This window comes from Phyllobates terribilis, unplaced genomic scaffold (genome assembly GCF_046119375.1).
Source record: "Phyllobates terribilis strain yellow unplaced genomic scaffold, ASM4611937v1 Scaffold_5__5_contigs__length_657084704, whole genome shotgun sequence".
NCBI lineage: Eukaryota > Metazoa > Chordata > Amphibia > Anura > Dendrobatidae > Phyllobates > Phyllobates terribilis.
The window spans coordinates 57,943,497-57,966,419 of NW_027362765.1; the positions used below are offsets into that span (position 1 = coordinate 57,943,497).

General features: G+C 40.9%; 1 protein-coding gene and 1 pseudogene across 1 annotated transcript in view; one reads left to right on the top strand and one right to left on the bottom strand.

Moving 5' to 3' along the window:
* The window catches only part of LOC141272036 (uncharacterized), a 242,984-nt gene that overhangs the window by 56,710 nt on the left and 163,351 nt on the right, over positions 1–22,923 (top strand). The window contains exon 8 of the mRNA XM_073682326.1: positions 1,528–2,142. Coding sequence (XP_073538427.1) covers positions 1,528–2,142 — 615 coding nt within the window. The remainder of the gene's footprint in view (positions 1–1,527; positions 2,143–22,923) is intronic.
* LOC141272007 (uncharacterized) lies at positions 13,101–22,306 on the bottom strand (annotated as a pseudogene).

Sequence of the window (22,923 nt, forward strand, 5' to 3'; positions counted from 1 at the left end):
CGAACCAGCCAATATCGACAGGTTCGGTCGACAGACTAATGTGTATGGGGGCGCCAGCCTAGTCGTCGGAGATATCGATCGTGTATGAGCGAATTCAGACTGCAAATTTCAAAGTCCTCCAGGAGGTAAGACGCCATCCAACATGTCAGTTGGTGGCATTCTCCTAGAGAACATAGGTGCCCTCATTCAGCCGACTGCTTTTATATATGGGTGAGCCAGATGAGGTGGCTGTCAGCCAAACGATCAGCCGCCAGCCATCAAATGTGTATGGAGACCTTTTAAATTGCTTTGGTAGTGTGTGGACATGGTTATACTAAACAACTTTAAAAAGTGGAGAAAAGAGGGCAAGGCTGGGAATGTGCTGTGCTATTTTATGAGTAACAAAAATATACAAAATATACCAGGTGACCTGTGCTGGAAAAACGCCCACAGCAGCAAAAGATTGAATATGGAAGAGGTGGAGCATCAGCTGTGAGGGTTTCTGGTAAGAAGCAAATCTCAATGCAAAAAAATGGATTTAACTTTATTAACTGCAGAACCACAAATGTGTTTACTGATTTTTAGTGCATAAAGGTGTCCATAGACTTTAAGCTACGGAGGTGATCTACAAACAAACCTGGGACTGGCAACCATGGCTTGGAGAGAACACTACTGCAAATAGTTTTTCAGATCCACAAGTGCTCTTACATCCATGTTAGAAGGCAATATTTCTGTTCACTTCTAAAAAAAAAATAAAAAAGGATAAATGGACTTGTTCTCCTTTCAAGTATCCCTAATTAGAACAGGTGTAGTGTTTGGAATTTTTTTTTTAAATGGAACTAAAGAGATATCTTATTTGTACAAGACCATACTGCTCCCCCCCGTGTGTTCTGCTCTGTGCTAGGTTGTATATAAGTGTCAGGGATTAATAAGACAGACACCACCTAATAGCACTGACTTACAGCCCCTTTAAGAATCTCCACTGAACATGTAACTGGAAACAATTGGTGACGGGCGCAGTGACGCATGAACCTTCAGAGAAGACTGCTTCAACAAAGAAGTGAAAAATTAAAGAAGCACAATCTGGTAGCCTAACATTAGTTCCTGTTTTGTGGTCTACTGTCTTAGCTAGTTGATAATTTAATTTTATTACAATTTGTATGAAAATGTTATAAAATATAGACTAATATAAATATACTTTGAAAGCACTGATATTAAAAAATAATAAGTGTATTTCTTTGCAGATGAATGTACGGTGAGCTCAGATGGATATCTGATATTTTCAGATTTTGCTGCTGAAGATCATGGTATCACACCAGATAAATATGAAGAGTATGCCATCACTTCAGATATGTTTCCAGGCCTTCAAAGGAAACCTCTATCATCTGATCCTTTACATCAGGTCCTTTCTTCAGTTTCAACAAAGACTAGTATGCAAAATAAAAGTCAAAGAAGGGCTATTGAACATGAAATAGCTTACATAGAGGAGAAGTTATTTTCATGTTTAGAATGTGGGAAATGTTTTAATCAAAAATCAAATCTTGTTAGACACCAGAGAAGTCACACAGGGGAGAAACCATATTCATGTTCAGAATGTGGGAAATGTTTTACTGAGAAATCACATCTTGTCACACATCACAGAATTCACACAGGGGAGAAGCCATTTCTATGCTCAGAATGTGGAAAATATTTTTGTCGGAAACCAGATGTTGTAAAACATCAGAGAATACACTCGGGGAAGAAACCTTTTTCATGTTCAGACTGTGGAAAACGTTTTACAGAGAAATCACATCTTGTTACACATTTGAGGAGAAGTCACACAGTTGAGAAGCCATTTTCATGTCCAGAATGTGGGAAATGTTTTACAGAGAAATGCAATCTTATTAGACATCAGAGAACTCACACCGGGGAGAAACCATTTTCATGTACAGAATGCGAAAAACGTTTTACAGAGAAATCCAAACTTGTTATACATCAGAGAACTCACACAGGGGAGAAGCCATTTTCATGTTCTGAATGTGGGAAATGTTTCAATGAGAAATCACATCTTATTACACATCAGAGAATTCACACAGGGGAGAAGCCATTTTCATGTTCAGAGTGTGGGAAATGTTTTACAGACAAATCATCACTTATTAGACATCAAAGAACACACACAGAGAAGTAGCCATTTTTATTCATTGTATTTCATTGGCAACACGTGGAAGAAAAAATACAAGCTATAGTCAAGTAAAGTTGAACATCTATAACAGAAAGGCAAAATAATTTAGAGCAGTAAATGATTATTTGATATACAGTACAGACCAAAAGTTTGGACACACCTTCTCATTTAAAGATTTTTCTGTATTTTCATGACTATGAAAATTGTACATTCACACTGAAGGCATCAAAACTATGAATTAACACATGTGGAATTATATACTTAACAAAAAAGTGTGAAACAACTGAAAATATGTCTTATATTCTAGGTTCTTCTGCTTTGCACACTCTTGGCATTCTCTTGATGAGCTTCAAGAGGTAGTCACCGGAAATGGTTTTCACTTCACAGGTGTGCCCTGTCAGGTTTAATAAGTGGGATTTCTTGCCTTATAAATGGGGTTGGGACCATCAGTTGTGTTGTGCAGAAGTCTGGTGGATACACAGCTGATAGTCCTACTGAATAGACTGTTAGAATTTGTATTATGGCAAGAAAAAAGCAACTAAGTAAAGAAAAACGAGTGGCCATCATTACTTTAAGAAATGAAGGTCAGTCAGTGCGAAAAATTGGGAAAACTTTGAAAGTGTCCCCAAGTGCAGTTGCAAAAACCATCAAGCGCTACAAAGAAACTGGCTCACATGAGGACCGCCCCAGGAAAGGAAGACCAAGAGTCACCTCTGCTTCTGAGGATAAGTTTATCCGAGTCACCAGCCTCAGAAATCGCAGGTTAACAGCAGCTCAGATTAGAGACCAGGTCAATACCACACAGAGTTCTAGCAGCAGACACATCTCTTCAGCAACTGTTAAGAGGAGACTTTGTGCAGCAGGCCTTCATGGTAAAATAGCTGCTAGGAAACCACTGCCAAGGACAGGCAACAAGCAGAAGAGACTTGTTTGGGCTAAAGAACGCAAGGAATGGACATTAGACCAGTGGAAATCAGTGCTTTGGTCTGATGAGTCCAAATTTGAGATCTTTGGTTCCAACCACCGTGTCTTTGTGCGACGCAGAAAAGGTGAACGGATGGACTCTACATGCCTGGTTCCCACTGTGAAGCATGGAGGAGGAGGTGCTTTGCTGGTGACACTGTTGGGGATTTATTCAAAATTGAAGGCATACTGAGCCAGCATGGCTACCACAGCATCTTGCAGCGGCATGCTATTCCATCTGGTTTGCGTTTAGTTGTACCATCATTTATTTTTCAACAGGACAATGACCCCAAACACACCCCCAGGCTGTGTAAGGGCTATTTGACCAAGAAGGAGAGTGATGGGGTGCTACGCCAGATGACCTGGCCTCCACAGTCACCAGACCTGAACCCAATCGAGACGGTTTGAGGTGAGCTGGACCGTAGAGTGAAGGCAAAAGGGCCAACAAGTGCTAAGCATCTCTGGGAACTCCTTCAAGATTGTTGGAAGACCATTTCCGGTGACTACCTCTTGAAGCTCATCAAGAGTGTGCAAAGCAGTCATCAAAGCAAAAGGTGGCTACTTTGAAGAACCTAGACTATAAGACATATTTTCAGTTGTTTCACACTTTTTTTGTTAAGTATATAATTCCACATGTGTTAATTCATAGTTTTGATGCCTTCAGTGTGAATGTACAATTTTCATAGCCATGAAAATACAGAAAAATCTTTAAATGAGGTGTGTCCAAACTTTTGGTCTGTACTGTATAGTTACCAATGATGTTTAAAAGCAACTAGTATCCATTTAGTATACTTGTATATGAACCATGTAAATAAAATATTTATATTCTATATATACTGTTTAGCTGCAGCTATCTGGTATTGTTCCCTTCTAATCTATTTAATATCGGCCATGGAGAGAAGCTGCTATACATGTTCAGAATAGTTGCTAAGGCAAGCATCCAGTGCCCCGCTTGTATCATCTAATTAATAGGTTGATCTGTTAATTAAATGCCCCATCCCTCCCAAAAAAACTAAAATAAAAATGGACACACGTTTAATTGAAATGTATTGCCGGTCAGAGACCGGCTCTCTGCACGGCAATACCAATGCCAGCCGCCGGCCAATCAGAGGGCAGCAGCTGACACCTGTGCATGCCAGTGATGTCATACGTCACTGCGCCTGGACGCAGCGCTGTTGGCGGCAGCTCCTGGCCGGGATCGTCAAGGAGTCTACAGTGCCTGTGGGCCACGTGCGGAAAGGACACCAAGGGAATGGAGGACAGGTGAGAAGAATCTTTTTTTTTTTTCTCTTTTATGTGTATGTAAAGTACTGCACAGGTGACATACCTGCAATATGGTGACCTGAATGGGGCCTTAACTAAATTATGGGGACCTGGATGGAGACATAGCTACAATATGGGGACCTACATAGGGACATAACTACAATATGGGGACCTGGATAGGGACATAACTACAGTATGGGGACCTGGCTAGGGGTATAACTACAATATGGGGACCTGGATGGGGATATATTTACAATATAGAGACCTGGATGGGGACATAACTACAATATGGGGACCTGGATGGGATCATTACGATATGGGTCATAACTACAATATGGGGACATAGCTACAATATGGGGACCTGGATGGGATCATTACGATATGGGGACATAACTACAATATGGGGACCTGGATGGGGACATAACTACAAGATGGGGACATTACTTTAAGAAGGGGACCAGGATGTGGCATTACTACAAGATGGGGACCAGAATGGGGGACATTACTACAAGATGGGGACCAGGATGGGGCATTACTGCAAGTTGAGGACCAGGATGGGAACATTACTACAAGATGAGGACATTACTACAAAATGATGACCAGGATGGGGACATTACTACAAGATGAGGACCAGGATGGGGGACATTACTACAAGATGAATACCGGGATGGGGAAATTTCTTCAAGATGAGGAACGAGATGGGGCATTACTACAAGATGAGGACCAGGATGGGGCATTACTACAAGATGGAGACCAGGATGGGGACATTACTACAAGATGAAGACCAGGATGGGGAAATTTCTTCAAGATGAGGATCGGGATGGGGCATTACTACAAGATGAGGATCAGGATGGGGCATTACTACAAGATGGAGACCAAGATGGGGCACATTACTACAAGATGTTTGCAATAATTACTATATGGTGCTAATTGTAAGGCAATATTACTGTATGTGGCCTATTGGGGGAAACAAAATGGTAAAAATTTGAAAAAAAAGCATGAAAAAATATTTTGCCACTAAAAATTCTGTTTTATATATAAAATAAATAAACAAAAAAAGTGCACGTTTGTTATCGCCACATCCATAACAACCCAAGCTATAAAAAAAATAAACACGGCAAAAATGTTCAAAAGGTGTATAGAAAAAAATTTGTATCACTAAAAATGTCACTTTGTCCTGCAAAGAATGCGCCCCCCCCCCCCAAATTAAAAAAATTTCTATGTGCGACTAGTGTACCCAGCCAAGTTTGAGCCCCTTGCTCTAGCATATATACACATTACTGTTGGCCATTCCTAATTGAAAAACGTGTTATAACCATATGAATGAAATATGCATATACACTCCCTGACAGAAGTTATGTCGCTTATCCATGTTATGTAAATAAAAGCTTATAACCTGACGTTAAATTCATCCATTGGTTTTATAAATTACTCTTTTGAAAGCTGAAACCCTCCCAAATTTGGTTTAGGTAAAGAAAATAAATTGGCATCAATGCTGAAATATTGATCATTTAATGAACACAGAATGGTCATTTTTTGGCAAGACAAAAGTTTTGTCGCCCACAGAAAGTAATGTGATATTCAAACAAATAATTATCTTAAAATACAAATATATGTTGCATAACATTGGTGAATGAAGTTGTGGTGCTATTAGAGTCATATTTAATATTTTGTGTGACTTCCATGAGCTTGAAGGACTGCATCCATGCGGTTCAACAATGATTCATACAATTTATTAATGAAATCATCAGGAATAGCAGAGAATGCAGTCTTACATGCCTCCCAGAGTTCATCTAGATTCTTTGGTTATGTCTTCCAAGCTTCCTCTTTCATCCTACCCCAAACATGCTCAATGATGTTCATGTCTGGTGACTGGGCTGGCCAGTCCTTGAGCACCTTGATCTTTTTTGCCTGGAGAAACTTTGTTGTAGAGATGGATGTATGAGATGGAGCACCATCCTGCTGCAGAATTCGACCCCTTTCATGATTTGGAATGTAAGAGGTAGCTAATACATCTTGATATTTTAGGCTCTTGATATTGCCTTCCACCTTGCAAATGTTTTGCACACCCCCATACTGAATGTAACCCCAGACCATGATCTTTCCACCACCAAATTTAACTGTTTTCTGGGTGTATTTTGGATCCATACAGGCTCCAGTAGGTCTCCTGCTGTATTTGCGGCGGCTGTGGTGTAATTCTACTGAAGATTCAGAGAAATCCACCTTCTGCAACTTTTCCAGCATCCATCTGTTTAGCAGGGTGTGGGACTTTGCAAATGCCACACGTTTTTTTATTTGCCTTTTGTTTAGTGCTGGCTTCTGGGCTTGCTTTGAATTTTCTAACCAACAAACGTTCCTCCTGAGCAGTTGCCTTGCGGGGTCTGCCGGACCTGGGCTTGTCAAACACATCTCCAGTCTCTTCAAATCTTTTTTTAATTCTTTGTACTTGACGCTGAGACACATTAAAGGTGCCAGCCACCTCTGCAGTGGATCTGGTCTTCAGGCTCTTGATAATCAAGGCTTTGGTCGCAGGGTGGATTTTTGGCATGTTGTCAGAGCTCAAGTTGCAGTTCAAGTGAAGGTCTGGGGTGCTGGGTTTCTTTTTATACACACCCACTAGTTAACCGATCATTTACTGAACACTGGTGAGGATGTAAACTAGGATTGGGTGCATTATATGACCAGGCGACAAAACTTTTGTCTTGCCAAAATCTGACCATTCTGTGTTCATTAAATTATCAATATTTCAGCATTGATGCCAATTTTTTTTCTTAATCTAAACCAAATTTGGGAGGGTTTCAGCTTTCAAAAGAGTAATTTATAAAACCAATGGCTGAATTTAACGTCAGGTTATAAGCTTTTATTTACATAACATGGATAAGCGACATGACTTCTGTCAGGGAGTGTACTTTTGGTAGTAAGCTTATCACTCTAATAGTCTTTAAGTAAATGCATAAAGCCTTCACCCCAGTGCTGCCACAGATTGACATTCAACTATATAAAGTTAAAATGAATCGATATTTCTATAAATAGGTATTACCTGTCGCTATATTTGAGAAGGAGGGCTACTGTACACCTCAATGCTGCAGGCGGCCGTGAAAGGCGCGTCGAGGTGTGCTGTAGCCCTTCTTCTTCAATATGGCCACAAGTAATAGCTAATAATAGAAGGGGGAAGTTTCACCAGCTCACCCGAGCAAGATCGTCCTGAAGCACGGATGCGAGGAACTGCTCGCAGTGATTTTACAAGGCATGAAAAAAAAGTTTCCAGCTTCATGAATAGTCCAAAATTCTTTTATTGCAGAAAAACTTTTTAAAATCAGATTCCACAGTCATATTTTTGTAGCCAGGGCAACGCGTTTCGAACGGTAATAGCTGCTTATAGAGATGCTGATTCATTTTGTGCAGTTGAGGTGTGCAGTTGGCTGAACTTGCACACCACTGAGCAACACAAAGAAGTAAAAGGTGTTCAATGCTCAGACATAGCCAAGGTAAGAAAGGCTGAACCCAGCCACCACTGAACTAGGCACAGAATTACAAGGTGCTCAGTTCTCAAAGAAACGGCCGAGGTAAAGAAGGACGAATCCTGACCACCACTGAGCAAGAAACAGAAGTACAAGGTGTTCAGTGCTCAGAAACATAGCCGAGGTAACGAAGGCTGAACCTGACCACCACTGAACAAGACACAGATGTACAAGGTCTTCAGTGATGGTTGGGTTCAGCCTTCCCGAGATACACGGCGAAGGTGAGGATGACTGAAACCTGACCACCACTGAACAAGGCAGAGAATTGGAAACGTCAACTAGAGTTTCACTCAGCTGCTCTCAATAGAATTGAAACAAGCCGATTGAGACTGGTTGGCATGTGATGGCAAGGATGCAAATCATACACATAATAATCTCATAATAAGCCCCCCAACACCTCTCCTCAGACAGTAACCATTACATATATTATGAGATTATTACACGCAGTTAAGTTTATGTCAAGATTACTGTCTGGGTTGTGGGGAGGGGGATAGAAGGGGGTTTATTATGAGATTATTACATATACTGCAGATTCTGCCAGCCTACATGTAAAAATCTCATAATAAACTGCTCCCTCACTCCCCTTCCTAGGCAGTAATCCTGTCAATAGCAAGGCAGGCGGCATATAAATGCATGTCAAAGAAGTCCAGCGCTGTCTGACAAGATGCGCACGCAGGGTGGAGCTAACAGCACTACCAACAGCTGAGCTCTTCCTGCTTGTTCCCACCTGCTCGCACAGACGTGATCAGTGTATTGTCTCGGCCAGTGAAAGGAGAATACATTGTGCCACCCTTTATCAGGCTCCTCAAAGTGCGGCCTAAGACCAGATGCTTATCTCACCTCATGGACGGAGCAGCCCTGACAATACCAAATATGTTTATTTTCTTTAATTTCTTTATATTGGAAGAATTAAATGTGGGCGATTTAAACGTGTATATATATGTAATTTTAGCCTCTTTCAGAGTTTAAAACCTGCAATTGTTTAATCGCTTACACTATATAGTGCAATACTACAGTATTTGTGGTTTATAGCAAAACCGCTGTTCTAAAATGAAGCCCAGATTATGAGGCTTTAGATAAGGACTAACATGAAAGTTAAATCACCAGCTGCTATCATTCAGTCCAGCTCATCTATCTCACTCACAATCCAACTGTTGAAAGGTTTGTGGATTTATTGCAACCTTCAGAAGTACAGCTCCAATGTTTTTGGATCATGTCAGCAGAGTCTGTAAGACCATCATTTACATCAGGAGAACAGCTCCAACTTTTACAGGATTGTATAAGATAAATACACAGTACTGTGCAAAAGTTTTAGATGGGGATGTAAAAATTTGCTGTAAAGTAAAAATGTTTTAAAAAATAGAAGTGTTAATAGTTTTTATCAATTAAAATGCAAAGTGAATGAACAAAAGAGAAATCTAAATCAAATCAATATTCGGTGACCACCTTTCACAACTCTGTTGTTAGACATCCCAGGGGCTCCCTCTCTGTCCCTAACGCTAGGGTGCCCTAGCTATCCTTGCTGGCCGGATTACTTCTAATGGTGAAGACGCAGGGGCCACATACCTTGCTGAGCTCCTGAATCAGCACTTAATCTGTTCCCTCCCCCACCAAAGGAAGTGGGGAGTAGTAGTGTATAAGAATACACAAACCAGACTAACAAGGGAAGTCATACAGGGATAAATAAAAATACCAATCATACAACTATGTATTCACAGACAACAGAGTGGAACACCGGGGACTGAAGGAAAGAAAAAAACAAAATAGGAGAGGTAGAGGATTTGCACAGCCGAATCACCAAGCAACAGTCTTTAGACTTTAGACACTCCAAACGCCTCCTCAAATAACCAACTCCTCAAGCTCCAGAACCAGGCAGCATGAGACTAACACTGGCATCCCTGATAGCCAGAGGCGAGTATATATAGGAGAGGGGAGTGGCCGACACTGAACAGCTTCGACCATCAATGCTAGAAAGCACTAGAAACTCTCAACTGAACATTTAACCACTGCACTGGTAGCAGAAACCTGCACCGTTTAATATGACAGTGAAGTGCTTCTAATAAGTGCAGGAGTACGGGAAAACAGACGCTGCAGTCTTCTGACACCTTTCTGCCACAGTAAACCAATGACACCACACTTTGCCCTCAAAACACCATACATTTTTCTAAGTACTGTGGTAGATCAGCTCACTCAGCTCCACATAGAGGTAGATACAGGAACACTGTCTCTTTAAATCTTCCGATGTGGTTTATTAAGGGAACTGCATAAACCACGGCAATTTTAGCAAAACAAACACGGCCTTCCCAGCCTAAAAGGAAAAACAAAACATAATGTATGGCACGGTCCTTGATGCTACGGGTAACTGTAAAATAATACTTCTTTCTGTATTTTTTTCTCTATCGAGGACTTCTCAAAGTATCAATATCAAGATATTCTTATAAAAAAATATATCTATTTATTCTCGGGTTGTCCATTGAAAAGAATTATTGCAGAAGGTACATACAATAATTAGTTAAAAAATGATTGTCCATTTGTCCATAATTAGCTTAATTGTTGAGATTCACCCATCTTTCCCTTGTGATTCTGGATGGTAGATTGCTTCTGTCTGTGTCCAGCACGTGTGTCCGGATGACACCATGTATCCGGGTAAAGAACGTGTTTCCTTGGGCCTACATCAGCAGCTGGTTTACACACAAACCCTCGTCCTGTGTCCTGTGGAATGGCAAGCGCCCCCCCCTGTCTCTAACATGGGCTTTTATAGCACCTGTCATTCCGCATATGGTGGTGAACTAAAAATACACACACAAATAGCGCGTGGCTAGAAACGATGGCTGATGCAATCTTATGTATAGTACAGAACTCATAATAAAATGAATATCCATAATTAATATTTAACAGTAACCACCTGCTTCAAGAACAAACAATTCAAGGTTTAGCTTTCCTTCACATGGCAATACAGCTCCAGATCTTGTGCCTCCAGACCCAACCCACACCAAATGCTCTAAAAGGCTGGGAATTTATCCTCTGACCTCCTCCTTCTCTACAGATGTTTAATCACCCTAGCACTAAATATGGCTGTTTAACCCCTCATCACTTCGTGTGCTGGAACATTTTTCCTATGTTTATATTACTGGAGCTAACAATCTCAGTGCTACATATCTCCCCTACAGTATTTTGCCAGTGACTTTGTCACAGTACACTTTCACAAAGTAAGATTAAAGGGGTTGTCCACTACTTTCACATTGATGACCTATCCGTAGGATAGGGCATCAATGTATGATCGGCCGTGGTCCCGCACGCGGGACCCCCGCCGATCAGCTGCTATCGGTGCCAATGGTGGCGGCCGCAAGTCCTTACCTGCGGTTCTTGGCCGTCAAGTTGTAGTGGCCGGTGCTTGTTACTGCACATCCACCTCCCATTGAATTGAATAGGAGGCGGATGTGCAGTATTTCGCAGTGGCCACTACAGATGGACGGCCAAGCACCGCAGGTAAGGACTTCCGGCTGTCGGCGGCGGCTGTCGGCACCGATAACAGCTGATCGCAGGGGGTGCGGCGTGCGGGACACCGGCCGATCATACATTGATACCCTGTCCTACGAATAGGGCATCAATGTGAAAGTAGTGAACAACTTCTTTAAGTAAGATTATAGTCAGGTGCATCAGTAACCAATTATACCAAACAGGTGATAATGAAAAGACAATTGACAACAAATATCCACACCGGATTGGCGTCTTTCTCAAGTGTAAAAACCAACTTGGTTACACTTGAGAAAGACATGTGGTCTGGAAACTCGTTGGGTGATAAAAAATGCTTCTTTGTATAATGGATCAAGGATCATCATTTTGGTTAGTGCAGCCCACCACTATGAATTGCCTTTTCTTTCAATCATCCTGGTGGAGTTTATCCTCCAGCCACATGGCAGCAGCAACCAGTATTGAGCTTTTTAATATATCTTTTTATCAAGGTAAACTCTATGGTATGGTGTGCTGTTTCCCTACAGTGTTTATCTAAACAAGTGATAATGATCATCATTTTCATATGTAGCTACAAAGGTGTGGTTGTGAAGGACCTTTTCATGTCACACGTCATACACCATGACAAGACAGAGTGCAGCAATGAGACATAAGGTAGCTATACTTCATCAGCAAGGTCTCTCCCTGGCAAAAAATTCAAAACAGACTGGGCTTTCAAGATGTGCTGTTCTTTTGAAGAACCAAGAAATAGGCAACAGTGCAGCAGAAGACAGACACATCATGCTTACTTTCCTTCAAAATCAAAAGATGTCCAGCAGTACCATCAGCTTAGAACTGACAGCTACCAATGGGACCCAGCTACTTCAATCTAATGTCCAGAAAAGTCTAACGAGAAGTGGTATTCATGGAAAAATTGTGGACTGGACAAAAAGCCATATCTTTTATATGGATACAAGAAGAGACACAAATATACACAAAACATGGGAATTAGTGTTTCAGAATAATGGCAGCAGGTTTTCTGAACTTATGAGTTAAAGTGTAAAATATTTGTCTGCCACAGGTTTTTCGCTGAAAGGCTGTAGAGTGGAACAATAATGAGTGGCTGTAGAAACAATGAAGCATGGTGGTGGGTCCTTCCAAGTTTATGGCTGTATTTCAGTAAATGGAGCTCAGGATTTATTTGAAAAAATGATGTCCTCAATGCTGAGAAATACAGGCAAATACTTACCCATCATGCAATACCATCTGGGAGATATCTGATGCAACTGTCAGACATTGACAACGGCATTTAACAGGTTTAATACCTGCCAGGTATGGGGCGGGCCCGCTCCATAGACCTGCTTCCGACTTGCGCCTTACATGTACGGCAGATGTCGATAAGGGATTAAAAAAAGGCAAATGGTAGACTTTTATTTTCATTATTAAGTAATGTTTTCTAAGCCTAGAATCTCATCCTGAAGTATTACTGTACACAACTTGTCCTCTCCTAATACCTCTCTTTACTCAGAAATCGTAAAAGACAAGCAGAAGAAATGTGTTGTACTGCTGATGGGACTAAGAGAAAACATATTTACATCCTAAGCAATCACTTTTCACTTGTACAATTTAATTCTCACTTCACTAGTTTAATACAAAATCCCTACTATTTCTCACTCAGCTTTTTAGGTTCTTAGGCAATATCTTAACATCCAAAGAACTAGGAAATTTAGGTCCAAACACAATGTTATAGGTTTAAAAAGTAGATGTTTATTAATGATTGGTAACAAGTTTGTAAGGAGTTGTCCAATGCCTCTCTTCTACTTCATCTGACATCAGGCTTCTACTACTACTGCTGTAGGTAATAGGAAACATTTGCAAGCATTTGAATCTCAAATGATTTCATTGAATTACTAGAACACGCTATTAATTAGGGCAGGCCACGTTCACACGTTCAGTATTTGGTCAGTATTTTACATCAGTATTTGTAAGCCAAAACCAGGAGTGGGTGATAAATACAGAAGTGGTGACGTGTTTTTATTATACTTTCCTTCTGATTGTTCCACTCCTGATTTTGGCTTACAAATACTCATGTAAAATGCTAACCAAATACTGAACGTGTGAACATGGCCTAAGAAGACACGCACAGCATTAGATGATTGCCTCAGCAACTGTACTGATTATGTATAGCAGTGTCTCTCAATGGCCGATGTCAAATAGGATGAAAGACAGCAGCATCAGACAACCCTGTTAAGCTGAAATTATACAAAATATATACAATTTAAATATTTGATACATATGGTTCATATATAGGTGTGTCACATTAATTCTAATTGCTTTTCAATAAAAATTGGTTATTGGTAATTTTATTTTAAAAAGTGGGCAGAACTAGCCAGTAATGGTGTAAAAATACAAAATTTTACACAATTTTGAGTTGCACAAACATTTTGAAACATTTGCAGAAATTTTACGCAAGAATTCTGGTATGAACTGCTGGATGAATCAGGGCCCTCGTGTTCTAAATTTCTTAAACTTTCTTCTTTTAGATGTGTGACTTCACTTAAATTATAACTTGTATTTTCCCTTGTACACATCAATAAAATTATTTTGTTCTTTGATATCTAACAAGCTTTGATTTCTCTGTAAAACATTTTCCACAATTTCAACATGGAAATGGTTTTTCACCTGTGTGAAGTCTCTGATGTATAAGTAGTTTAGATTTGTTGATATACCATTTCCCACATTCTGAACATGCAAATGGATTTTCACCTGTATGATTTCTCTGATGTCTAACAAGTTTAGATTTCTGGTTATAACTTTTTCCACATTCTGAACATGAAAATGGCTTCTCTCCTGTGTGAATTCTCTGATGCATATTAAGACTTGTTTTCTGACTAAAACATTTCCCACACACTGAACATGAAAATGGCTTCTCTCCTGTGTGAGTTCTCTGATGTATAACTAGATATGATTTCTCTCTAAAACAGTCCCCACACTCTGAACATGAAAACGGCTTCTCCCCTGTGTGAAGCCTCTGATGTCTGACTAGACATGATTTATCATTAAAATATTTCCCACACTCTGAACATGAAAATGGCTTCTCCCCTGTGTGTGTTCTCTGATGTGTAACAAGATGTGATTTCCGATTAAAACATTTCCCACATTCTGAACATGAAAATGGCTTCTCCCCTGTGTGAAGCCTCTGATGTGTAATAAGTGTTGATTTAAAACGAAAAAGTTTACAACATTGTAAACATGAAAATGGCTTTTCCTCTAAGAGAGTTATTTGATGTTCAGTAACTGTTCTGTTAGTTTTGTTTAGTATATCGGTCTTTAATGAAACAGAAGATGGAACTTGTTGAAAAAAAAGAGATATATTTTTGCTGTCGAAGGCTTGAAGTATATCTGGGGTAATGGCATGTTCTTCAACTGTACCGAGAGTGATACCGTGATGATTTGCTGTGAAATCTGAAAATATCGGATGACCATCTAAGCTGCTGGTACTTTTACCTGCCAAAATAAAACTGATATTGTTATTTTTCAACAATAGTGCCTTGAAATTCTCTTAATATTTATCTTGTTTTTTGGACTATAGGGCTCATCCAGGTTTAGACAAAAGAAAAAAAATATTTCATACTAATTAAACTTTCATGATGATCTGTGCTAGTTCCTGTCCCCTGTTTTTTTTCACTTTGTCCTGTGGGCAGCACTGTGCTTTGGGTTGCGGGGTGACGCATGATAGTTACATTCTTGTTTTATTCCAGAAACATTTGGTGTCGCTGAATCAGGGAACTATGGGGTTAATTCTTGTCTGGTTTAAATTATTTAAATTACTGTATCCTGAGAGCCCTGCGAGGGGCTGTCAGATATTTAAACTCCTGAACCTCTGACTCCCACTGCCAATCGATAAGTTCTGCTTACATGGTCTAGAATTGTGTTCTTTGCTCCTGTTGTATCATACGGATTTACCCAGTTTTCTGACCTTGGCTTGAGTCTTGATTACCCCCTTGCTGTCTGATTTTGTCCCTGACGTGACCTCGTTGTATCGACCCTGTGTGACTCAGTGGCTCCAGCCCAGGGGTCCCTGTGTAAGTCCAGATCCCTGTAACGTCTTAAAGGGTGAAGGCCAGGATAAGCCCTGGCATCTAGTAAACAGAGTGGCTTGCGCAAAGCCTGTCAGTAGACACCATTAACAGTTGCCAGGCTTCCACGAATGAGGTAACATTAACTTTAGAAAAAAAAAGTAAGTTTTGCACTTCAAATTGCAATGCATGGATGGAGGTTTCAAAGGAGTCTGTCACATCCAAAATCACTAACTATAAAGTGATTTAGGGGACTTCACCCCTATAAAACCATACTAGCACTGTATATGTTACTGTTACAGTGCGGGTGAAAATAACTTTTAATCCACATGTAAATGAGCGGGCTTTGGTGCACCCATGGTGTGCAGGAGCAGAGTGCACAGTTAGGGCCCCTCAATTTGCATCTTGGGGACTACCCTAGCCTGTGATGGACAGTGCTCACACCTAGAGTGAACGCCGCCCTGCATTGTGTGCACATGCGAGCTATTACAGGCTGTGCTGGCCGCACGCGCACCCAGTGCCTGGGTGCATTCTCTTTACTGGCACGTCTCTGGAGATGCCTCTCCTATCACTGAATAGTTAGTCTAAAAGGCATTTTGGGCGTGACAGACTAGCTTTAATAAGGAAGTGTAGGTGTTAATGTAACTGCACAAACATTACTTCAGGTCTCCTCTGCTGCTGTATGTTTAGATGACATCACATAAAGGTTTGGGTACATGTCTTTCACCGATGCAAAACAACTGCTTACAGAGGCATAACAGGCTCGTGAAGGAAGCCGAGGCCCACCGATGCCAACGGCTTTTTCTGCTGGATGTGCTGACGCCGGCAGGCCCCCTTCTTCAACGGACCCGCAAGTACTAAGATGCAGAGAGCCATCTGCTCCCTGCACTGAAATAGTTGTATATGCTGCCAACCTATCAAAAGCTGGCAGCTAATGTGAATTGTGCCCATTGCAGGCGGCACATGACATCACTGCCTTCTCTATGCCCTGCCCCCTTGCACCCACTATGATGGAACAGGAAGTGAATGATGATCATTATAGGAGCGAGGAAAGGTAAGAAGAATCTTTGAATTTGTTTTTTTTTTTAAATGTGTTGGGGAGAAGCACCAGGAGAGGGGACATAATCAAGGAAAGCGGACACGATGGGGATATTAAGGAAAGGGGCCCAAGCTGGAAGACAATATTAAGAAAAGATGTCCCCCAGGACAGGGGATATTATTATGGAAAGGAGCTATTATAGAGAACATTATTAAGGAAAGGGGCAAGAAATGGGGACATTATTAAGGAAAAGGGCAAGGACAAAGGATATTACAAGAATGGAGGCCAGGAAAAAATTACAGGAATGGGGGCCAGGATGTAGAACATTATTAAAGCATGGAGGACATCATTACAAAATGGGTGACATAATTACTGTATAGGGGCCAGAATAAGGAATATACATTATTAGTTTATGGTACCAAGTGGAGGAGAAAATTACTGTAAAAGGCCAATTGGGAGACATTATTGCTGTCTGGGGCCAATTGTGGGACAACATTACTGTATGAGGCCAGAAGAGAGGGACACTGACTCCACAATGGGGGACATTAATAATATACATTTTTAATTTATGGGGCCACAATATGGAATTTTCCAACTGTACCGAATAGAAAAGGTAGACACTTTTATTGTATGGGGCAGAAATGGTGTTTGTTACTACTGTTATGTTGCTACTGAGGAGGGGGCATTACTGTTGTATTTGATTACAAAAGGCAGACATTACTTCTGTATGGGGACATAAAGTTGCACCGGGGCCACAAATTGGGACATATGCATTAGTAATGGACAGAGGCCAAGGAGGGGTAGATTTCTACAGTGAGGGGGTCACAAAGGGAGCCATCACTACTGTAATATATTGTATTTTGGTGGATACTGTTACCATGGGGGAAACAAAAGGGAGGTACTGTTACGGTGCAGGACACCAGGGTGGTACTACTGTACTTTTCTTCTTCATCTGGTGCAGTGTAGAAATGGTGGAAAAAGTGTGTATGGCGCTGTAGAAGTGATAATACATGTGGTCATACATTTGTTTATAGGATCTAGAATGATACAGGAGCCCATAAATCTGACCAACATATTGGTGGAGGTCCAGGTTTAAAGTTTGCAACGGGGCCCATAGGACTCTAGTTACGCAACTGACTGTTTAATATGACTTGAGAAAAAAAAACACAGCAACAGCTGAATCGGGATGTACTAAACAGATGTAGCGGAGCTGAGTTGTATATCATGAAACCTCATACTCTCAAAATCTTGTGGCACAAAGCAGATTAATTACATATTGTAGGAAAGCAGGAGGTAAAGTCCTTGATGGCAGATATTTGTACTTAGGTGGTTGGCCTCGGTAATGTAAATTTGTACCAGTAACACTAGGCTACTGAGAAGGGTTTAATTTGACAGGATTTGCGCCAGCCCGGAGCTTACAGACCTATTAACAGCGGCTGGGTTAGGTCAGCAGTGTGGAATTGTGCTGGAACTAAACAAAGAGGTGTTTGTTTGGTGAATGCGTTTAATACACTATGGGCTGCTGCTTGGGATACCAAGAAGCTGCTTCATTTACCTTGTGTCATCACAAGGACTGTTTATGTTATTCATTTATACTGAAGGAAGGCTGTTTTTGTTTTGAGCTGTAAAGTTTATGATGGATAATAAACTTTATACTGTTTTGATATAAAAACCTTGCGCCTGTGCGTATTCACACAGAACCCTTACAATATGTATAAGTAATTAAAGTAATATCACAGCTCCCATGCTGTCTCCCTGTCTATGCAGCAGTCCCCACAGTTAGCTCTGCTGTGAACTTTCCGTTCCAGCTCCAGTGACGTAGTAGTTTCCCTGATATAGGGAAGGGGTAGAGGATAAAGGAGCGACAGACAGCTAGAGGATATGTACTGTATGTATGAGCTCAGAGCCGAGGAGTGTCCGGCAGATTGTTCGATGTTGTTTCTATCCTGCTCTGCACTGATCAGACAAGTCAGAGTCCAGTAGAAAGAGAAAGCATTGAACGGCCATGTATGTATCACTGTACATTGCTTTCAGTGATCAGGGAAGGAGTAGCTTTCTAAACTCTGTCCCGAATCGCAGGGGGTAGGGGGCAGCAGAAAAGGTCTTGCACTGCATGGAGTGGGCAGGGAGACTATAATATGCAGGCACTTTCAGCAAAATTTTTTTCTTGATAAAAATGCATCTAATAGTCATTGCCCAAAGTGTTGGCACCCTTTAAATTGTTTCAGAAAATGAAGTATTTTTCCCAGGAAATCATTGCAATTACACATGTTTTATACACGTTTATTTCCTTTGTGTGTATTGGAACAACACAAAAAAATCTTTAAAAAAAAAGGAAAATTGGACATAATTTCACAAAAAAAAAAAAATTGGCCCGGACAAAACCGTTGGCACCTTTCCAAAATTGTGGGTAAACAACTTTATTTATATGCTCATTCAAACTCACCTGTGGCAAGTAACAGGTGTGGGCAATATGAAAATCACACCTGAAACCAGATAAAAAGGGAGGAAGAATGCAATCTTTGCATTGTGTGTGCCACACTAAGCATGGAGAACAGAATAAGGAGAAAATAACTGACTGAGGATTTGAGAAACAAAATTATTGAAAAATATCAACAACCTCACGGTTACAAGTCCATCTCCAGAGATCTTATTGTTCCTTTGTCCACAGTGCGCAACATAATCAAAAAGTTTACAACCCACGGCACTGTAGCTAATCTCCCTGGACGTGGACGGCAGAGTAAAATTGATGAAAGGTTCCAACGCAGCATAGTCTGGATGGTGGATAAGCAGCCTCAATCAAGTTCCAAAGAAAGTCAAGATGTCCTCCAGGCTCAGGGTGCATCAGTATCAGCACAAGCTATCCATAGACATTTGAATGAAATGAAACGCTATGGAAGGAGAAACAGGAGGACGCCACTGCTGACACAGAGACATAAAAAAGCTAGACTGCAGTTTGCCAAAATGTATGTCAGGAAGCCAAAATCCCTATGGGAAAGTATCTTGTGGATCGATGAGACCAAGATAGAGCTGTTTGGTAAAGCACATCATTTTACTGTTTACCGAAAACAAAATGATGCCTACAAAGAAAAGAACACAGTACCTACAGTCAGATATGGTGGAGGTTCAAAGATGTTTTGGGCTTGTTTTGCTGCCTCTGGCACTGGATACCTTGACTGTGTGTAAGGCATCATGAAATCTGAAAACTACTAAAGGATTTTGGGACGCAATATAGCGTCCTAGGTCATGAGTCTTCCCCAAACATAATTCCAGAAGCACACAGGAATGGATGGAAACAAAGCGCTAGAGAGTTCTGAAGTGGCCAGCCATGAGTCTGGATCTAAATCCCATTGAACACCGGTGAAGAGTTCTTAAAAGTGCTGTTGGAAGAAGGCGCCCTTAAATATGAGAGTCCTGGGGCAGTTGGCAAATAAAGAGTGGTCAAAAATTCTTGTTGAGAGTTGTAAGAAGCTCGTTGATGGTTATAGGAAGCGATTGATTGCAGTTTTTTATTCCAAAGGGTGTGCAATCAAACATTAAGCTGGGGGTGCCAACAATTTTGTCCAGCCAATTTTTGGGTTTCTGTGTAAAATTATGTCCAATTTGCCTTTTTTTCTCTGTTCTTTTAGGTTGTTCCAATACATACAAAGGAAATAAATGTGTGTAACAAAACATGGGTAATTGCCATAATTTTCAGGGAAAAATAATTCATTTTCTGGAACAATTTCAAGCGTGCCAACACTTTCAGCCATGACTGTAGTCCAAAAAATACCCTTCATTACTTACTAACAGGTTATAATGTAAGATCTTCAGATTTCAATTTTTCACTTTTCCGGTGAAGCCGTCTTCTCCGTAGGCTCATGATTCATTGTGCCCGTCGCCAGTCATTTTTATTTGTTTAGTGAAGACTCATAAATGCTATTAGGTGGCGTCCGTCTCATACCCTCTCTATTACATGCAGTATAACACATGCAAATAAGCACATATATATGAATATAATAGCAATCTGGGCTGAAAAAGAATTTGGAGCAGTGTCCCAATTCTTTTCATGTGTCTCTTCTTCGACCACGAATTCTAAATATTTTTTTTTTCTAGAAGTTCCTCTTTTTACCTCGTTATCTTGTGACTTAGAAAAACTATGACCCAGAAGAAATATCTTGGAAACTGTGGAGAACATGAAATAGGATATCCATCGCTAATATCTATTTTTTAAAAAAAACATTCAACATGCTTTAAATGGGTTGTGTCAAGATCTTTTACGGGAAAAATTACTAAGTGCTTGCTAAAAAAAAAACAACAACTTCGCTTTGCAATCTACCGCTTATTAAAAATCCTTGTTGTTCTCAAGAATGGAGGGGTTTGTAATTGTATAGTGTGCAGCTCATTGCCAAGGTTACTGGCCACCCTCCAATCTCAGAAAAGTGCAAATTATGCACATGCGCAGACTATGTGCTTTAGGCCGCAATCAGACGGCTGTATTACTCGCGCGAAGATCGCATCACAATCCTCGGACTGGCCGTCGGATCGTCTGACCTGAGTGTGACAGCTGCATAGAAATACAGGCAGGAGGGCCGACGGCCAGTCCAAGGATTGTGATGTGATTCTCATGCAAGTAATGCGGCCGTTTGACTGCGCCCTTAGTGTAAAATATCCTAAAGAATGCAACATAGAAATACATTAGCCAGTAAATGAGCAGAATTGCCTGGTTATTACTCACCTGTATGGTTATCTGTAGGATTCTCCTCTTTACATCGCTCATCACTCCACGCATATGGCTCTGTAGTATTAATATGGGTCAGAGCTTCACCCTGAATCAAATACTGTAAAAGTCACAGACAGATGGAGAAGTCACATCTATGATCAGCTCTAATCCTGTTATCTCCACAGTTCTCATTACACAAGTATAAAACATATAATACTGGTGGATAAAACAAGACTGAACACAAGACCTTCACAGCCATCTACACATCATAGGGGAGATCTCATGACACCTTCTCTCCATCTACCTGATGATCCTGAGGAACATCAGGATCTTCTTGTTTACAGTCCTGTGGAAGAAGAGGAAGGGGACATCTCTCTGGTGTTGTCCTCTTACTGGATAGAACTGGAGGAAACACATACAGCGACTGAATTCATTCTTTACATACAGATAATTATAGGATGTGTGTATTTAGTCCTGTCTATTACCTGGTGGTGTGCGGAGCTGGGGAACCTCCATCATGACGTCCTTGTACACATCTTTGTGTCCTTCTAAATACTCCCACTCCTTCATGGAGAAATAGATGGCGACATCCTGACACCTTATAGGAACCTGACACATACAATGATACTGTCACCCCCTGATCCCTTCATAGTGTTATTGTATAATGTCCCAGCATTCCCAGCAGTGTCACCTCTCTAGTCAGCAGCTCAATCATCTTGTAGGTGAGTTCTAGGATCTTCTGGTCATTGATGTCCTCATGTATCAGGGGCTGAGGTGGAGGCCCCGTGATTGGGCTCAGGGGTCTTCCCCATCCCTCAGACACAGGGTCCTGACAGCGCGCACTAGAGGTCTTCTTCACTACTGTATAATCCTGGTTATGGAGAAACACAATAATAAATCTCACTACAGACATTTCCAGAGTCCTCACCTCTCCAGTTCTGTCCATCTGTTATTCTCATAGATAAGAATGATGTAATGTGACGTCATTAGAATCTCTCACCTCTCCAGTAAGCCGGAAGAGGATCTCTAGGGTGAGGTGTAATATCCTCTCTACCATCTTCTCCTTGTCACTATCCATCCTTGAAGAGTCAATCAGGAAGATTCTCTTATATAGAAGATCTCCACTGAGAGGATCCGATATTGTAGGGACCTGAATGGGGAGAAGATGACAATGTAGCAAAAAGATCCCATGTAAACCCCTATGCAGTTGATTAATGGTTTCTTGGTTCTTTAGAGCAGTACAATTACGGCACTATTACACTTGTGTTTGTGTGTATATATATATATATATATATTTTTTTTTTTTTCATTTAATAGGTGAAAAAATGTTGTAGTTTGCAAAAAATTAAATACAATTTTTTTTGTATCGTCATTTTCCAAGGCAGATAACGCTTACATTTTTTCGTCTATGAGGATGGTGGACGGGTTCTCTTCCTCTGTTGCCCTGATGTTTTTATTTATACTAATTGTGGCACTTATGACATTTCACTTACTGCATTTTTATGTCAAAATCAGTGATTATGACTCAAAAGGAATAAAATAGTAAATATACAAACACAGCGATAAAATAAATCAGCTCTATCTTCAGTAATGAGGAATCTCCACATACCTCCACCTGCAGAGCCGCCACCACATATATGGCTGTTCTGTGCGCACAGGACCTGTGATGAGGTCACAGGAGGGGAGGAGTCAGGGGTCACATGATCAGGGGCCTCAGTGGATGCAGGACTCTGCTGTGCTGGTTGTCATGGTGCTGGATGAGG